At 35.9% G+C, this 17,751-nt stretch overlaps 1 protein-coding gene across 5 annotated transcripts in view; it reads left to right on the top strand.

Annotated features, from left to right (window-relative positions):
* Nucleotides 1-17,751, top strand: part of MAGI3 (membrane associated guanylate kinase, WW and PDZ domain containing 3) — a 245,445-nt gene that overhangs the window by 188,887 nt on the left and 38,807 nt on the right. For all 5 annotated transcript variants that reach the window (XM_043460185.1, XM_043460184.1, XM_043460186.1 and 2 more), the window contains exons 8-13: nt 3,043-3,137; nt 6,539-6,727; nt 9,395-10,000; nt 11,207-11,238; nt 13,246-13,402; nt 14,892-14,983. In XM_043460185.1, coding sequence (XP_043316120.1) covers nt 3,043-3,137; nt 6,539-6,727; nt 9,395-10,000; nt 11,207-11,238; nt 13,246-13,402; nt 14,892-14,983 — 1,171 coding nt within the window. The remainder of the gene's footprint in view (nt 1-3,042; nt 3,138-6,538; nt 6,728-9,394; nt 10,001-11,206; nt 11,239-13,245; nt 13,403-14,891; nt 14,984-17,751) is intronic.

Below are 17,751 nucleotides of genomic sequence, written 5' to 3'. Positions count from 1 at the left end.
CGTCTAACTTATACCCTAAGAAAAATAACTCAGTTTGACCCTCAGATTTATAACTTAACAGTTCCATTGAAAGGTTATGTTAATTTTATTTCTTATCTTTCTGATACTATGATGTGAGAAGTATACAGCAGCTCTTTTGTTACTTTTTTCTAAAGTATATTTAGTTAAAAGGAAAAAAAATAACCATATTTCAAATCAAAGGAATATTTGAAGGCTAGCTGAAAAGAATTTGTGGTAAATTTCCCCCTAATAGTTAGTCTGTTCAAATTGGGCTTCCATCAACTATTATTTGCCATTAACACTGCTGAACATTTCTGAGATAATGATTCTCATTCTCTTAGTATCCATTCCAACAAATTTGAATGCATGGTCAAGAGGTGAAATTCATTTGCCTGTTATAAAATCTTGCGCTAAATGATCTGGTTCTCATTAAACAAGGATGTACTAATATTGAAGCAACTTTAGGGCAGTCCTGAAGTGACCTGCTCCCAGCTGTCATGGAGGCATGTGAAACAGCCTGATTAGAATCAAAAGCAGTGGCAGCGATGTGATTTTGTATGATAGTTCCCAGACGAGCTCATTTTACTGGAGGGTAATTTATTAGATTAAGAAAGAGCAGGCTGTACTCAAGATGCACATTAGTATGGAATCAGCCGAGTTCTGAAGTGTGGCTTGATTCCCAGATTAGTTAAGCTTTGAATCTCAACTATAGTAGTCTGCAGTGAGTTTACTGATGGAGATAAAAAGCTGTTACTTGAATGGCTACTCTCTGGCTCTCTTAGTTTGTCAAACCAGATGGCGCAGTGATTGCTCTTGGCAAGAGCCTTATAGTAGTAACACCAACTGCAATGGCAGGTTTTTGGGGTAAGCGTTTATTTTAGAAGATGAGATTCTGAAATGGATTAATTTATTTTTGGAAATAAAAGTGTTCCCAAAATTTAATGGCAGGCCTTCCATAAGACTTAATGCTCATATCTTTAGAAATGTTATCTTAATGTGTTCTTTAATTGCCTTTGTACAGTTAGGTGACAGTCAAAATATACATCTGCTTTTCATATCTTAACTTTTCATGAAGGATAATGATTTTGTTTGTTGAGATGAATTCTTAAAATTCATATATTTACACAAAATTTTAATAGAGATGAAATTTCAAATTATATGTTATCTATTTAATCAGGCTTGTTTGCTACTCTTGTTTACTTTTTCTGATAATCTATCATGGTCCCTTCTCTTCCCATAGCTAGTTTTACAGAAAACAAAATTTGTTACATGTTAATAATACTATGGGTATAAGTAACGAAAGGAAAAGGAGAGTGTTTTTACTGTTTTGTTTTTTGGTTGGCATTTTAATCTAGGTAGTCTAAGATGACAGATGCAATTACTCTTTTCTCTAAAATCTTACACTCTTTTGTCAAAGACTTTTCAGGAAAGGGATTACTCATTTGCATTCTTCTACTCTCTTCTCCCACACATTACAAAGAGTATAAATATAAATTACTCCTTTTTATGTATTAATGCCCGGGCGGCAAAGTGAGTCATTCTAACTGATGACATTCAAGTAAGCCAAGGTTCTTTCTAAACAGGTTTATTCTTTTCAAAGTGTCAGTTTCTAGTTTTGTTTTTTCAGGAATATGTAAATTATCAGTACATAATAAATAACTTTAAAAATGGTACCTAACTTAACACCAAAGATTTTCATTTTCGTGGAAGGTTAAACAGTTGACTCAGTTGATAAGGTCCTTTCTCATAGTAAGAAGCAGAAGCATACTTGAGTTTTAGTGAAATCAGAACCCAAAGAATGTCACGTAGAACTTGCCATGTTTAGAGCTCTGAAACTGAACACCTACATCTGTCGCAGGGTTGATAATGCACTGGAATCCTAAAAGGCATAGAGACGCATACTCGAAGCTAGGATACCTTGCTGTGAGGGTTTTTTTTCTCCCTGTCGACCCCTCCTCCATCCCCATTAATGGTCACAAGTGGCAAAGAAAATATCCAAGTTGTATGACTATCTGTGTATAGATTTTGTAATATTCAGCTTAGCTAAAGACAACCATAATCTGAAATTCTCATGATTTAATGTTTAATTGTTGATATTTAGTAATGTCACTTCTTGTTAAAATGGATTCTGCTGGAAAATGAATTTCAATTGGCTGAAATGTATTTTTAGTGTAGAAGTACTAGAATATAATTCCCCCTTGTTTCTGTGTTAGACCTTGCTGCAGTCTTAAACATCTTTCATATAGTAGTTGCATTCTTAATCGACTTACACTTAACTGGCTTTCCAGAATAGCCGATGCTCAGTTCCTTCTGTAAAACACATCTTACCATAGTGTATTGAATACTGTCATCTAATGGCCTGCCTCCTGTCTCCCCATACTTTTCTGATTTCCACCACAGACTTGTATGCTTTCAAAGAGTTAGTTATGAGTGTTCCTAAATTGTCAAAAAGAGTTGAACTTATAATTATGTAATTAGTTATTATATAATTTTGAAGAAATTTAACTGTAAAAGAGTTGGTCTGTGATAACAGTTTGATAAAAGCAAGTCACTTTGCTTTTTTGATGTAAATTGATGTGGGTGAGTCAGTTGGAAAAATAATAGTAAAATTTTAGAAGACATCTGTACTTAGATTTCTTTAAAAGTGTCTTCACAGCTGCTTCACTTCAGAGAAACTTAAAACCCTCCTACCATTAACTGCCTTTAAAAAAATTTAACTGATTAATTGCCAATAGTTCTAGCTATATCATACATGAGGGCTTCATTTATAGTTTTGAAAACTGTTGTTAGCAATATTAGAAACAATTATAGAGAAGCTGTATGAAACATTTCAGCAACTTTGACTTCTAGGTGTCTTCTGTGGGTCGTTCTTTAGTTGCTGAAAAGCTCTTCCTCCATGACTTGTCAGCATCTCTGGGTTCCATAGCATAAGGATATGTGTTTGTCCCTTAATGAGTGATGATGGAATGATACGAGAGTCTATTTTAAAATATGTAATTCTTTCATATTAAACTGAAATGCATATTTGTCTACATTTTACAGTCACCTTAACCAGAAAACCCAGTTTGAAAATCCAGTGGAGGAAGCCAAAAGGAAAAAGCAGTTAGGACAGGCTGATACTGGGTCTTCAAAACCAGGTAGAACTTTTACCTCTATCTTCTAAAAATAACTTGTGACATTTATATGCTGAAATAATAAAAGTGAGTTTGAACTTTGAATTGTTGGGGCTTTGAAAATCAACAGAGACTATTTAATTTTTGTTACTGTAAAGATATGAATAATCTTAATAAAGCATCTGGCCATTTTGAGAATGTTGAGTTTTTTTTTTCTCTTGCTGCTTATATAGAAAGTGTGAAATTGTTGGGAGAAGGGATTGAATAACTTTGTTATGGGTGCAAGATTTTAATTTGTAAATTGGATTGTTTTATAGTGTTTAAGGCCAAGTCAATATTAGATCTTTGATTCATTATGAGCTTCTCACAAGTTAATTGCTTAGATTTAACATCAGTGACCATTCAGGATTCTTTATTAACTGATATGAACAAATACTGAGCAAATTCACTATATCGTTTGCCTACATCATTGATTCTCAACTGGGATAGTAGAGTATTAGTAATATCAGAATCATTTGAGGAGCATTTTTAAAATGCATAGGTCCTAAGATTTTGATGAGCCTAGCCATGTGTATTTTGTAAAAGATGTCCAGGAATTTCTTCCATCCTACTCATCCCTCCTCATTGCCTCCCCCTTCTCTGTCATTAATAAGATCTATATCATCATAATCTAGTAGATTCTTCACTCAGTTGCTGATGAAACAGTTTTTTCTTATAGCCCCTCTTAAAAAACATAGTCCCTTCCCTTAGGTTTTACGTTTGACTGAGCAAATATTTTTAGATTAATAAATATTTTTGAGCACCTTCTATATGCCCAGTGCTTTCCTTGGTACCTGGTATTAAAAAATGATTAAGAGTAAGATAGGTCTTACCCTCAAAGTTTACAGTCTAAAATAGGAAACCAGTGGTTGTAATATATGCTGATAGGTGCCATCCTATGTTAGTAGTTAAATGTACAGGGAGACGGAGCAAGTTTGAATCCCAGCTGTGTAACCTTGGATGAGTTTTTTAAATGTTTGTTTTCTCATCTATTAATGCAAAATATGAATAGTAGTAGTACCTACCTCTTAAGGTGGTTCTGAGTATGCAAGTTAATATATGTAAAGTGCTTACAAATACATGTCTGGCACATGGTGGCCAAAAAATGATAATTTTCATTGTTATTAATAGAGACATACAAGGTTCAGTGGTAGTGTAAAAGAGGAAGTGCTCACCTTTGCTTTAAAGGAGGAAGTTGAGGGGCAGAGGGACTTTCAAATAGAGGACATATTTGAACTGGGTCTTCTAAGTGTCAGTAAAAGCTAAATCAGGCAGATAAAAATTTCAGAGGAGCAAGAAGGCATACTGAGTAGAAGGAACAGGATATATAAAATCATAACAGCATGAAATGGTGGTCCAGGGGTCAGAGAACAGATACGAATGACCAGAGCATAGTAGAAACAAGAGATGACGTTGCAAAGATAGGTAGCCATGAGAAGAAGCCTGAAATAGCTGACTTTTTTTTTTTTTTTTTTAATGTCCAGTGCTTGTATTTATAAGAGATCAGTAAATCTGGGAAGAACATAACAAAGAAAGTAGGCCTACTCCTGCCCCAAACCTGCCTTTGTCAGTATTTCCAGGACAGCCCTGCTGCTTGCAGTAGCCGTGTGCACACTGCGGAAGTCATGCAACCATACAGAGCAGCCCGAGGCCTGCTCTTTTCTAAAACCCAGTAAGCGTTAATGCGTGCCTAGAGGGGCAGCAGCAGATACACAAAGATAACTCTGGGCTTGATATTAGTGTGGTCTCAATATGAAACAAGTCAGCCTTGTGAATTGGAGTCATTAGGGAAATGAGCATCAAAACCACCGTGAGAGACCACTCTATGCCTACTAGGATGGCTATAACCAAAAAAAAGCAGACAGTGACAAGTGCTGGCAAGGGTGTGAAGCAGTCAGAACCCTCATACATTGATGGTGCAATGTAAAATGGTGCAGCCACTTTAGAAAAGTTTGGCAATCTTTCAGAAGATTAAATAGTTACAATATTAATATGTTCATGGTAACTGCTACATTTCCATTCCCAATATGTACCTAAAAGGAATGAACATACAGAAAATCTTGTACATGAGTGTTCACAGCAATATTACTCATAATATCCAAAAAGTATAAACAACCCAACAAATCAGTGAATAAATAAAATGTGATATATCTGTATAATGGAATGTTATTTGGCAATAAAAAAGGAATAAAGTACATGCTACAACACAGATGAACCTGAAAAAATTATGCTAAGTGAAATAAACCATTGAAAAGACCACATATTATATAATTCCATTTATATTAAATGTCCAGATTGGGCATGTCTATAGACAGAAAGTAGCTTAGTGATTGAGGTTAGGATGTGAGGGCAGGTTGGGGAGAAATGAGAAGTGACTGCTAATGAGCACCAAGATTTCTTTGGTGTGTGTCTGGGGAGAGAGAAACTATGCTAAAGTTAGATTGTGGTGATGGTTACCATGTCATTGACTTGTATAATTCTATCATATGTAGATTATGTCTCAATAAAGCTGTTAAAAAAGAGATTTGTCAGAAAAATTTAAACCGTATTTTGAAAAGCTAACTTAAACAGTGCTTTTTAAGGTGTGAACCTGTACAGTTTGATCCCCACGGTTTTCAAAATTGCCCTAAGGGCAGCCGGGTGGAGCAAACTTTCTGGGAAAGAGAAGACAGGTATTACTTGCAAATGTGGATCACTTTTAGTGCTAGGATCATCTGAGGAAACCCCTAAAAATAGGCTTTTCAGTGGAACTGTGCTTTTTGTCTTCCTAAAGTTTCCACTAAACACAGGTAAAAGGGAAAGAAGCATGAAGCTATTTACTAGTAGTGCAGGGGCTCACTCCACTCATCAGATATAAGTTAAAGGCTGCAGAAAGCCTGAGTCATGGGTTATAAAAAGTTCTCAATGTATTCTCTTTTATAAGTTTGTGACAGTTGCCTTCATCTTCCTAGTATAGTGTTTTCTACCTAGAGCTCCAGTAGCTGCTTATTCAAATGAAATATACATCCAAATGAGTGTCCGAGGCTTTCAGGATTTTAATAATAAAGGTTATCCTTCAGGTGTGTCATTCTGACTTCTATCTAAAGGACTCTTTGCGATTAGAAAAAGTAAGTACAGAAAAGGCAATGAGATGGAGATGAAATAGATGTTTTTATACCTTTCAAATGACATAGAAGAGTCCTATAAAAGAGAAATGATTCATTAGCTAAGTTTTTTTTTCAGTGATTTAATATATGAATTTAAATTCCAACTGTTCTGTAACATTGGATTCTCTCTTATTTTCTTTCTGTTATGGTTTGTTGTATTTAAATTATATAGACTATCTTGGGAATTAGCTTTGAGGAGTATATTCATTGTAATTATTCTTGTTTCTCATTTTTGTGCAGATACAGAAAAATCACACTTCACTCGAGATCCATCCCAGCTTAAAGGCATCCTTGTTCGAGCGTCATTGAAAAAAAGCACAATGGGATTTGGTTTTACCATTATTGGTGGGGATAGGCCTGATGAGTTCCTACAAGTGAAAAATGTGCTGAAAGATGGTCCTGCAGCTCAGGATGGGAAAATTGCTCCAGGTAACAGGTTTTGCAGAAATACTTAAAGGGGGTCTTCCCTGGCGGTCCAGTGTTTAAGACTCCACTTCCACTGCCGGAGGCACGAGTTCCGTTGTTGGTTGGGGAGCTAAGATCTCACATGTGTCGCGTGGCGTGGCAAAAATGTTTTTAAAAAAAGAAAAGTACTTAAAGAGTTGTGATCCTATAACAAAAATTATAGTGAAAATGTTTTATATGTATGTATAACATATATACCAAATATATAATAGCTATATAAATATATATCATATATGTATTTTGTGTGTGTGTGTGTGTGTTTAGAGAGAGAGAGAAAGAAATTATACAACCAAGAGGTAAATTCCTGTATTAAAATAGTTTATCTTCTAAATTAAGTACATGGTAGTTTTGAGGGAGGGTCGTTTATTAATATTTTGTATAGTTTGTATAGTTTGAGATAACCCTTTGGCTATACTAAGCTAAGGATTTATTAACCATCTCAGAAAATTGATTGTTTGATTTCCTGTGATTGTGTAGGGTACTTTTGAAGTTACTTAACATTTACCTGTAACCTTTTTGAACAGTGACTCATTGTGATGTTTGCAGTGATACTGAACCAGTTGGTATACCCCACATTTTTTCACCAGGTTGGCCCTTTTCCTTTGTTTTTTTCTTTCTTAGTGGCTATTAGTAAAGTTAAGCCACTATGTTAAGAATTATAGACAATAAAGCTAAAAGAAGAAAAAAGAATACAAAAAAGAAAAAAGGAGAAGAAAAAATGGGAAAAAAAGAATTATAGACAATAATGTTATTATTTTTACAGAGCTATATAAATTTGTCTTTTATGTAGTTCTCTCAACATCTTTATGTGAGCGACTGTTTACGGCTATAGGTTAGAGGAAGTTTAAGAGTAGTTACTGATTATGAGGAAGGTTTAAATACTTTTTTCCCAGATTTTAATAATCCACTGAGGCTGCTTCTTACACTATTTGCTAGGCTTTTCTAATCCTCTGTTATTTCACATACTATGTGTAAATATATTCTCCATTTGAATGACTCAATTGTCATTACTTTTGATGGCAGGTATCAACTTATTTTCAATTAGGATATGGGATCTCTCATATTATGCTTCCCGAATTAGGTGATAGAAATTTAAACTAGAAAACTTAAAATAATTAAAAGTTTGAAAAAAAAATAAAATAATTAAAAGTTATGTTTATAAAGAAAATTATTTTTCTAGTTTATTACTTTATAAAATCAACAAACTCTGCGATTAAAATTAAGGTTTTGTCCTAAGTCCTCAATTTTGACTTTTTAAATATTTTTGTCCATGAAACACATCTCAAAACAATTATATATGCTGTCAGGATTTTATGATATAGATTTAGATTTGTTTAACAGTGTTATTAATTTGTAAAGCAATATGATACTTCCATAAAAATTCAGAGAACTTTGACTAGGGGAGGAAAAGTCAAAGCTTTGTTTCTAATTAGTTTAATTTCTTTATCTTCTTGAATTTTGAAGTGAATTTCCACAGGCTAACATTTGTTTTTAAACAGCGTTCATGTTGATTTTTTAAAGCCTACATGCAATCAGAACAAATTGAAGCACCTTTATTTGGCAATAACCTTTTAAATAATCATATTCAAATAAAAGCAGCAAATGGATAAGACATCAGAGGACAAATTTTAAAAATCAAAACTGCATTTGAAAAAACACACAACTGATGAATGTCAAGTGGCAAAGATCCTACAACCAAAGTGGTCATAATGATGTAAAATCAAGAAAGTAAAACCGGCTTTTATAAGGATTAATTCAGCTGAATTTTCAGAATCTTAAATAATATGTTCTTTTACTTGTATTGAATTTTTTTGTTGCTTATTTCTCCTTTTGATAACTAAATTACGCTAAATTGAAAGTCTCTCCAAAAAAGAAAGATGTGAAAAGAAAATACATTCATAAGTTATTATTCTAATCTTTAACCTTACATTGTTCAAACTAGAATGAATTTTTAAGCACATTGTAATCAATGGCTACTTAAAAATCATGAAATAAGCTGTATTTAAAGAATGTCTGTTTTGTCTGTCTGTATCAGTAGCCAGTGGAGTTGTGCGCCCCTTGTCTGTGTATCAACACCTGCTACAGTGTACCTCGCTTTGTGTGCCCACTTAGGTGTCACTCAAAGGATACTCTAACAAGGATAATATGGATTTTTTTTAAGATTAATTTTTTTTTAAGATTCACTTGAGCTTGAGGTCGTAACTGTTTGCCACTAAGCATACATTTATATGGCTTCCCAGGTGGCTCAAGTGGTAAAGAATCCACCTGCCAATGCAGGAGACCTAGGTTCAGTCACTGGGTTGGAAAGACCCCCTGGAGTAGGAAATGGCAACCCATTCCAATATTCTTGCCTGGAGAATTCCATGGACAGAGAAGCCTGACAGGCAGTCCATGGGATCGCAAAGAGTCACACACACACGCACACGTTTATATATTCTTTTTAGGGAGGAGTCACTGAAGGGAGAATGACGTGTCTGTGTTCAAAATCTATTTTTTCAGTAGTTAATGAACAGTAAGAGGTTTCCAGAATTCAAATTTAGATGCTAAATTTCAGTTATTTTTATCCCCCCCAACAAAAGATCGACTTATTTGATGGCTTTAACATTTTTCATGTGATTTATGTTTTACCAGGTGATGTTATTGTAGACATCAATGGCAACTGTGTCCTTGGTCACACACATGCAGATGTTGTCCAGATGTTTCAGTTGGTACCTGTCAATCAGTATGTAAACCTCACTCTATGTCGTGGGTATCCGCTTCCTGATGACAATGAAGATCCTGTTGTGGACATTGTTGCTGCTACTTCTGTCATCAATGGACAGTCATTAACTAAGGGAGAGACTTGCCTGAATACTCAGGATTTTAAGTCAGGAGCAGTGGTGCTGGACCAGAATGGAAAATCGGGACACAGCTTGATCAGTGATCGTTTTAATGGCGCATCAGATCTGAGTGAACAGAGAGCATCTATGGCATCGTCAGGCAGCTCCCAGCCAGAACTAGTGACTATCCCTCTGATCAAGGGCCCTAAAGGCTTTGGGTTTGCAATTGCTGACAGCCCAAGTGGACAGAAAGTGAAAATGATACTGGATAGTCAGTGGTGTCAAGGCCTGCAGAAAGGGGACATCATTAAGGAGATTTACCACCAAAATGTGCAGAGTTTAACACATCTCCAAGTGGTAGAGGTGCTAAAGCAGTTTCCAGTAGGTGCAGATGTACCATTACTTATCTTAAGAGGAGGTGAGTAAAAGCACAAGGAAAAGTCTTCATTGTTCATGCATTTATATCTGTGAATTGTCCTTCCTTCCAGGTCAGAATATCTCTTTCCCAGAAGACTTAGCTGGTAATTAGTGTGCATTTTCCTTAAGTTCTGTCTGACTGCTTCCATAAGCAGTATCTTTTGTAGCAGTTTTTTTTTTTTAGTTATTAATGGTTTCATTTGTGTCCATTATAGATTTCTTTCCCTCAATGTTGTTTTTTTAAATCTGATTTATAACTTTAATGATTAGACAGAGTCATAGCATTGTGCTACTTCAGATGAAATATATTCTCTTAATTTCATTTTCTCTATTGATGGCAATAATAGAAATGGACTCTTTCAAGCAGTGGTACTTCATCTGGACCTCTGTAATGTACCAAGGATGTTTTGAAAGAGCTAGCATCTCTGTGAATACGTAAAAATGTTGGATGGTGTGTTAATCTGTTCTGTAAAAGCAGTCATGATAGCTTGTGCTCATAAAGCTTTTATCTTAAGCTTTAATATCTGTCAGTAAATGTTAATTAAACCCCACAGTGCTCATGTGAGAGAAATATAATTTTATTTTCCAAGATCATCAACTGACTTGAACTGCTTCCAGACATAAATGCAGTTCCAAGGACTAATCAAAAAGTTATATTTTAACGGACTTTCTTAAACCCATACCAATGAATGACCAGTATTTTAAAGAATAAAATTTAGCCCTTCACATGTATCTCACTGGCTGTTAGTTTTCATTTTTGAGGCCAATGAACAATTTAACTTCAATTCTCATTTCTTTGAACTGTTTTTGTTTCTTCTCTGGGTGATAATGTGCTCAGAGTAAGTGCAGGTCTCTTTGTGGCGGCTGGAGAGTTATTCAGAGTTCCAACAGATGTAAGCGTTTAGGGTTCTGTGTCAAACAGGCTGAATGTCAGTTTCCTGCCTAGTTGCTGGTTGATTCCACAGTACAGGAAAGTAATGTTAATCTATTTGAGTCTTGCTTTACTTTATCTATAAAATGGCAAACATGTATGCCTTAAGATTGTCATAAAAAATGAAATATGTGTATAATGCCTGGCACGTAGAACATGTTGGACATAATTTACTAGCCTACTAAAAGTCAAAGCTAGTTTTATCATAAACATTAGCAGTATTTGTAGTCTGGGAATCCTTCCTCTGTTTTTAAAATGTGGCTCATTTTTTTTAAGGTCCTCCTTCACCAACTAAAACTGCCAAATTGGTGAGTATGCAGTTGTCCTCAAATTCTTCTTTCCAACACACAGAGAGAGATGCCGCGTTTCACTTCATGAGGGCTGCTTGTGGGGTGGATGTTTACAGACCGGGAGGAGTCAGAAGACAGACTGCCCTGGGCTTGGAACAGAAACTCAGGGAAGTGTGCAAGTTAGAAAAAGCCATCTATAGAGGGAGTGTGCTCTGCTGGTTAAGTGTTTCTGTTGGAGAAATGTTAGAGACCTGTAGTAGTCTGATCCCTCTACATAGTAAAACGTGGACCCATTGAGGGGCCTACTGATGGGTCCTTTGGCTTTCTTTGTGTTTCAGAGGAGCAAGGGTAAGGAGTAGCTAAACATTTGGGCAGATGTCTTGCTGCAATGAGAAGATGTAATGGTTTCCCATAAGCGCATGGGGACTGGCATTACCCACGTTTAGCTCACCTTCTGACGTTCAGGGCTGGAGCAGTTGTGGCCTCTCTGCTCAGTCTGCTTGTTATTAGACCAACAGGCTGTCAGACTTGGAACAGTTTTTTTTGTGGTGGTCTTCTGAATAACTGACTAGACTACTTTAGGACCTGTGTAAAGACTAAGACCCAAACAAAGGACGCACCAGATAATGGTATGAAAGAAACTGTGCTAGGTACACATGTAGCTACTTAAATGTTTAAGTTTACAGTTATATGGATATAAAGATAATTAGGTATATAATCCTGTTAGCTCTAGTTTGCTTGATTTGGAATGTATCATCTTATAGTTAAAAGATGGTCTTCCATAACCATAAACCATAGGCTGCTAAACAAAAGATCATCAGATACAAAATAGATTAATTCTCTATAGCCCACTGAAAACGATCCTTCTGCAAATTTGCCATTTTATGGGTCAGAAGGAAAGAAACACTCTGCCTTTTTATAGACTTTACCACTTAGGTCCAGTGTGAACAGAAATTCTTTTTACATGTTCAGTTAAAATTATGCTGCATTTTTCTTTATTCCTCTGGGCCCTATAGTAATTGTTTTTAACTCCTATGCTACACTGTGTTTCATAATGGATGCCAGTGCAGCCATGGGGACCCTAATGCTTTATAATTGACGAAAGATCCTGATGGCCTCTCACTGCTTCTGACTGAATCCTAGGACAAGGGGGAGAAAGAGGAAAAGGCTACTCTTATCTCCTAGGCATCTGGCTGGGTCCTGGTCAGTGAAGGGTCCCTTCTGGCACAACACTTTATGGCCACTGTCCCCTCAGCCCTCCCTGACAAGCTGCTGCTCCTACATCGTAGTTACTTTAATTATTTTATCACAAATGTCTATAATCTCCCTCTCCTAACCATAATTCAGGATAACAAGCTGTTCTCTAAACCGTAATATTTATTTTCTGAAGCTATTTATTGGATTTCATTTTTAAATTTTATTAAAGAAGTCATTTTGCTGAGCTATTCTTCTAGACAAGTTCTGTCTGAACGGGAACATATGAATATACCCCTTATCTGATTCCTAGGCATGGAGCATTCTCATGATATATTTGAATTGACCATGCAGGTTTTCACAGTGTCTAGAGTTAACACTTCGTATTTCATTTTCTTAGAAAGAATATTCCTTAAACATCTTTACTGGAAATTAATTTAGTGACTGGGGAGGTGAGGGTATCAAGAATTAAATGGAGGTCCTCTCTGAGTCTTCCTCCTGCTCGGCTTAGAAGTGCTGTCTTGTATGCCTTCTCAGAGTCAGTTTGTGTCTTGGTGGTAGAGAAAAGGGCAAAATTCCTTAACATAGGACTATTTAAGGCCCTTTGATTGACATCATTATAAACGTGTTCTAATTTAAGTGAAATATGTTTTAATCAAATACACATGACTGTGAAAGTGAACTCTTCTTAAGACTGCAAATATGCTGTGGCTTTGACCCTGCTGCTTACGCAACTGTAATCAGTTGACATACTGGTTCAGACAACAGTTTTTTGCACTAATCAACCATCTGGCTTTTTGAGATACTAAGTAAGGCCCTTTTCCATTTCAGAAAACAGATAAAAAGGAAACTTCAGAAAGTTTGGAGGCCATAAATGAGCCTGTTCCCCAGCCTATGCCTTTTCCACCCAGCATTATCAGGTCAGGATCCCCGAAACTGGATCCTTCTGAGGTCTACCTGAAATCTAAGACTTTATATGAAGATAAACGTAAGTAGCTGTGGAATATTTCAGGGAAGCATGCAACAACATTAGTTTGAATTTTCTTAAAAACTTTGTTTTTCCATCTCTAGAAACCAATATGTTGAAGTTATTCATTCCCATTTTAATGTAGCTCTGGGCTTCTTCCATTCATACTCAACATTCATTCATTTGTTTTCTTCAAAACCATGTTTTGAACTCGGATTTTGAAATGTGCCTCTATCTACCCAACATCATAGTAGGTAATGGGAGTACAGAGGTAATAGGTTACATAGACCCTGCATCCAAAGAGATAGTTAAACCTAAATGGAAAAGACAAAGAAATAGTCAAATACATATACAAATAAGCCCCTAACAGGTACAGTAATAGAAGGATACGCTGGATGAATTGGGATCCAAAGTAGAAAATGGTCGGTTTTACTGATGTGAGTAGTAGGAAGTATCATATACTGCTTCACATAGGAAGTTAAGCTGTAAGACAAAGAGGTAGTTGCTTATGGACAGATGAAAGGGAAAGAAGGAATAGCATTTGCACACCGCATGGCCTTAATTGTGCAATTAGTTTCAGTTTAGCTGGGTGTGGTCGGCAGTGGATACCAGAGGGGAGGGCAGGAGCAGCTGGTGGAGAGCGGATTATGCCAGTCCGAGGAAGCTGGAGACAATGATATACCTGGTAAAGAGCCCCAGAATGGTCTTAACTATAGGGATGAAGTTATTGGGCTTGGTTTTAGAAAGATTTTCTTGGCAGGAATACAAAGGATGATGAATCAGAAGGGTATGTAATCTGAGGAGGAAAGCAGAGAGTAAAGTAGACTCCTTAGAGGAGTCCAGTGGACAGATGATGAGAAGAGAGTGTGCATAAGGCAGAAATTCATTTTCATACTAATTTACCAACTGATGATAGTTTTTTTTCTGAAGCACAATTGTAGATTTAAGTGGTTTAACTTTTGAAATGTATTTATTTTTAGAAATAGATCTAAGCATCTTCCCTGGTGGCTCAGATGGTAAAGTGTCTGCCTAGAATTTGGGAGCCCCGGACTCGATCCCTGGGTTAGGAAGATCTCCTGGAGAAGGAAATTGGCAACCCACTCCAGTATTCTTGCCAGGAAAATCCCATGGATGGAAGAGCCTGGTGAGCTACAGTCCATGGGGTCGCAAAGAGTCAGACATGACTGAGCTTGGAAAAGATGCACAACAAGTAGAAATATATATCATTGATTTCATACTTATTTAACCAGTCATAGTTTATCTTGATAGTCCCAGACCATATTTCGGAAGATAAAACATCCATTTGAAAGCATGAAGAATTAATGGCAGTATAATACTGAGTGTGTGGAAATGGGAATAAATATTCCTAAGCAATCTTGATTGAGTTTGAGTTAAAGCACAAAACAAGGACTTATGATTGAGTTTTTCTATAGTGTTAAGCTTTTTAAAATAAGTCAAAATGTATATTGTGTATGTTTGTTTGTATTTATTATTTTCTGGTTTTCCTTAGCACCGAACACCAAAGATTTGGATGTGTTTCTTCGGAAACAGGAATCAGGGTTTGGCTTCAGAGTACTGGGAGGAGATGGACCTGACCAATCTGTAAGTTTAAATACGTTGTCGTTTGGCTATTCCTGTTAAAACTTTTAATAGCGATTTGGTAGAATATGGTGCTTTTGTTTTGCTTTCTACTTTGTTTGGTTTTTAAAAAGATTTTGTTTTCTCTAACAGTTTCATTTATATGAGGAAGAATTGCATTTCTAGTGGTGTCATAATACCTCAGTTAACGTGATATGTGAAAGTGAAAAGTGTTAGTTGCGCAATTATATCCAATTCTCTGTGACCCCATGGACTGACTGTAGCCCTTCAGGCTCCTCTGTCCATGGGATTTCCCAGGCAAGAATACTGGAGTGGGTTGCCATTTCCTCCTCCAGGGGATCTTCCTGACCCAGGGATTGAACCCGGGTCTCCTGCATTGAGGACAGATTCTTTACCATCTGAGTAGTTGAGGCTAAAACTGTAGGTAAAAGCTGAATAAGTCAGCCGTAAATTAGAGCATAGTAACAGGTTATATTTGCAAGGCATTTAAATCTAGAAATTTATTTATATAGGATTCTCACTCATACTTAGAGAGCAAATATAGTGGGTTTATTTTTGTTTTACCCTTAGTTTGACAAAGAAATAATGTGCTTCTTAGAGTTTAAGAACATATTTAAAGCTTTTCTGTATAATATGAGTGACTACATTATGTTTGGAAGTTAGGTGAATAATAATATTCTTTTAAAATTATAGGCTTCTTTCTATTCTGACTAGAACATTTGATTTATAGAGTATAAATGTGTTCTAATTAGTCATATTGGTTACAGTTAAAATAATTATCAGAGACAAATAAAGTTTAAGGTAGGTTGCCCTATGTAGGGCAAATATGAAGTACCTTGATTGTTTCTTTTCCTTTCTTTTGAATTGAGCTATGATTGATGTATAACATTATATTTGTTTCAGATGTGCAACGTAATGATTCAATGTTAGTATACACTGCAAAATGATCATGACAACAGGCTTAGTTACCATCCGTCATCATACAAAGTGACAGATTTTCTTCTGTGATAAGAACCTTTAAGAGTTATTCCCTTGGCAACTTTCAATTATGTATTACAGTATTATTGGCTATAGTCCACATGCTACAGCATTACATCCCCATGACTGACTTATTTTATAATCAGAAGTTTGTACCTACCTCCTCCCAATCCCCTTCCTACTGTCAACCACCATTCTGTTCTTTCTGAGTCTTGTTTTGTTTGTTTACTTTGTTTTTTAGATTCAGATATAAGTGAGATTGTACAGCATTTGTCTTTATCTGTCTGACTCTTTGACTTAGCATAATGTCCTCAAGGCATTATGTTGCCTTGCAAAGATTTTTTCTTTCTAATGTAGTTTAATCTTTGTGATTAAAACTACATTGTGATTTTTCCAATTTTCTTCTCGTAATTGATTTCTAGTTTTATACCATTGTGGTTGGAAATGTGTGATATAATTTCAGTTTTCTTAAATTTATTGAGGCTTGATTTGTGGCTTAATGTGATCTGGCTGAGTAATATTAATATTCCATTGTATGTGTAAGTGGGTGTGTAGGTGTGTGTATGTATAAAGAATATGTGATATGTGTATTTCCTTGTTTATTTTCCCTAATTGCTATGGCTTAGATTTCCAGTACTTTATTGAGTAAAAGTGGTGGAAGTGGGCATCCTTGCCTTGTTACTGATCTTAGAAGGAAAGCTTTCAGCATTTCACCTTTGACTATGATGTTAGCTGTGAGCTTGTCATAGTTGTTGGTTGTTGTTTAGTGTCTTAAGTCATGTCCAACTCCTAGCAACCCTCTGGAATGTAGCCCCCCAGGCTCCTCTGACTGTGGGATTTTCCAGGCAAGAGTATTGGAGTGGGTTGCCATTTCCTCCAGGGGATCTTCCTGACCCAGAGATTGAACCCACATCTCCTACATTGACAGGGAGATTCTTCAGTACAGAGCCACCTGGGAAGCCTGAGCTTGTCATATATGGCCTTTATTATGTTGAGGCATGTATTATGCCTCTACATTATTATGTATTATGCCTCTACTCCCTTTGTTGAGAATTATTATAAATGGATGCTGAATTTTGTTAAATGCTTTTTCTGTATCTGTTGAGATGATCATATTTTTATTCTTCATTTTCTTAATTTGGTATATCACATTGATTTGTGGATGTTGAAATATTCTTGCATCCCTGGAGTAAATTCCACTTGATCATGGTGTATGGGTCCTTTTGATGTATTTTTAAGTTTAATTTGCTAATGTTTTGTTGCAGATTTTTATATCTGTATTCATCAGTGACACTGACCTGTAATTTTCTCTTTTTGTGTTGTCCTCGTCAGTTTTGGTCTCAGGGTAATGCTGCCCTAATAGGATGAGTTTGGAAGCGTTTTTTCCTCCTTAGTTTTCTGAAAGAGTTTGAAAAGGATAGATATTAATCTTCTTTAAATGTTTGATAGAATTCACCAGTGAAGCCATCAGGTCCTGGACTTTCATGTGCTGGGATGTTTTTAATTACCAATTCAACCTCCTTACTAGTAATTGGTCTGTTCAGATTTTCTACTTCTCATGATTTACTCTTGAAAGATTGCATGTTTCTAGGAATTTATTGATTTTTTCTAGGTTGTCCAGTTTTTTGGCGTATAATTGATCATAGTAGTTTCTTATGATTCTTTGTATTTCTGTGGTCTCAAAGGTAACTTCTCTTTCATTTCTGACTTTATTTTTGAGCCCTCTTTTTTTCAGGTGAATCTTGCGAGGAGTTTATCAGTTTTGTTTATTTTTTCAAATAGCCTGCTCTTAG

This window comes from Cervus canadensis, chromosome 2 (assembly GCF_019320065.1).
Source record: "Cervus canadensis isolate Bull #8, Minnesota chromosome 2, ASM1932006v1, whole genome shotgun sequence".
Lineage (NCBI taxonomy): Eukaryota > Metazoa > Chordata > Mammalia > Artiodactyla > Cervidae > Cervus > Cervus canadensis.
Note: the sequence above shows the minus strand (reverse complement) of the source record. Positions and strands in the feature narration are given on the sequence as shown.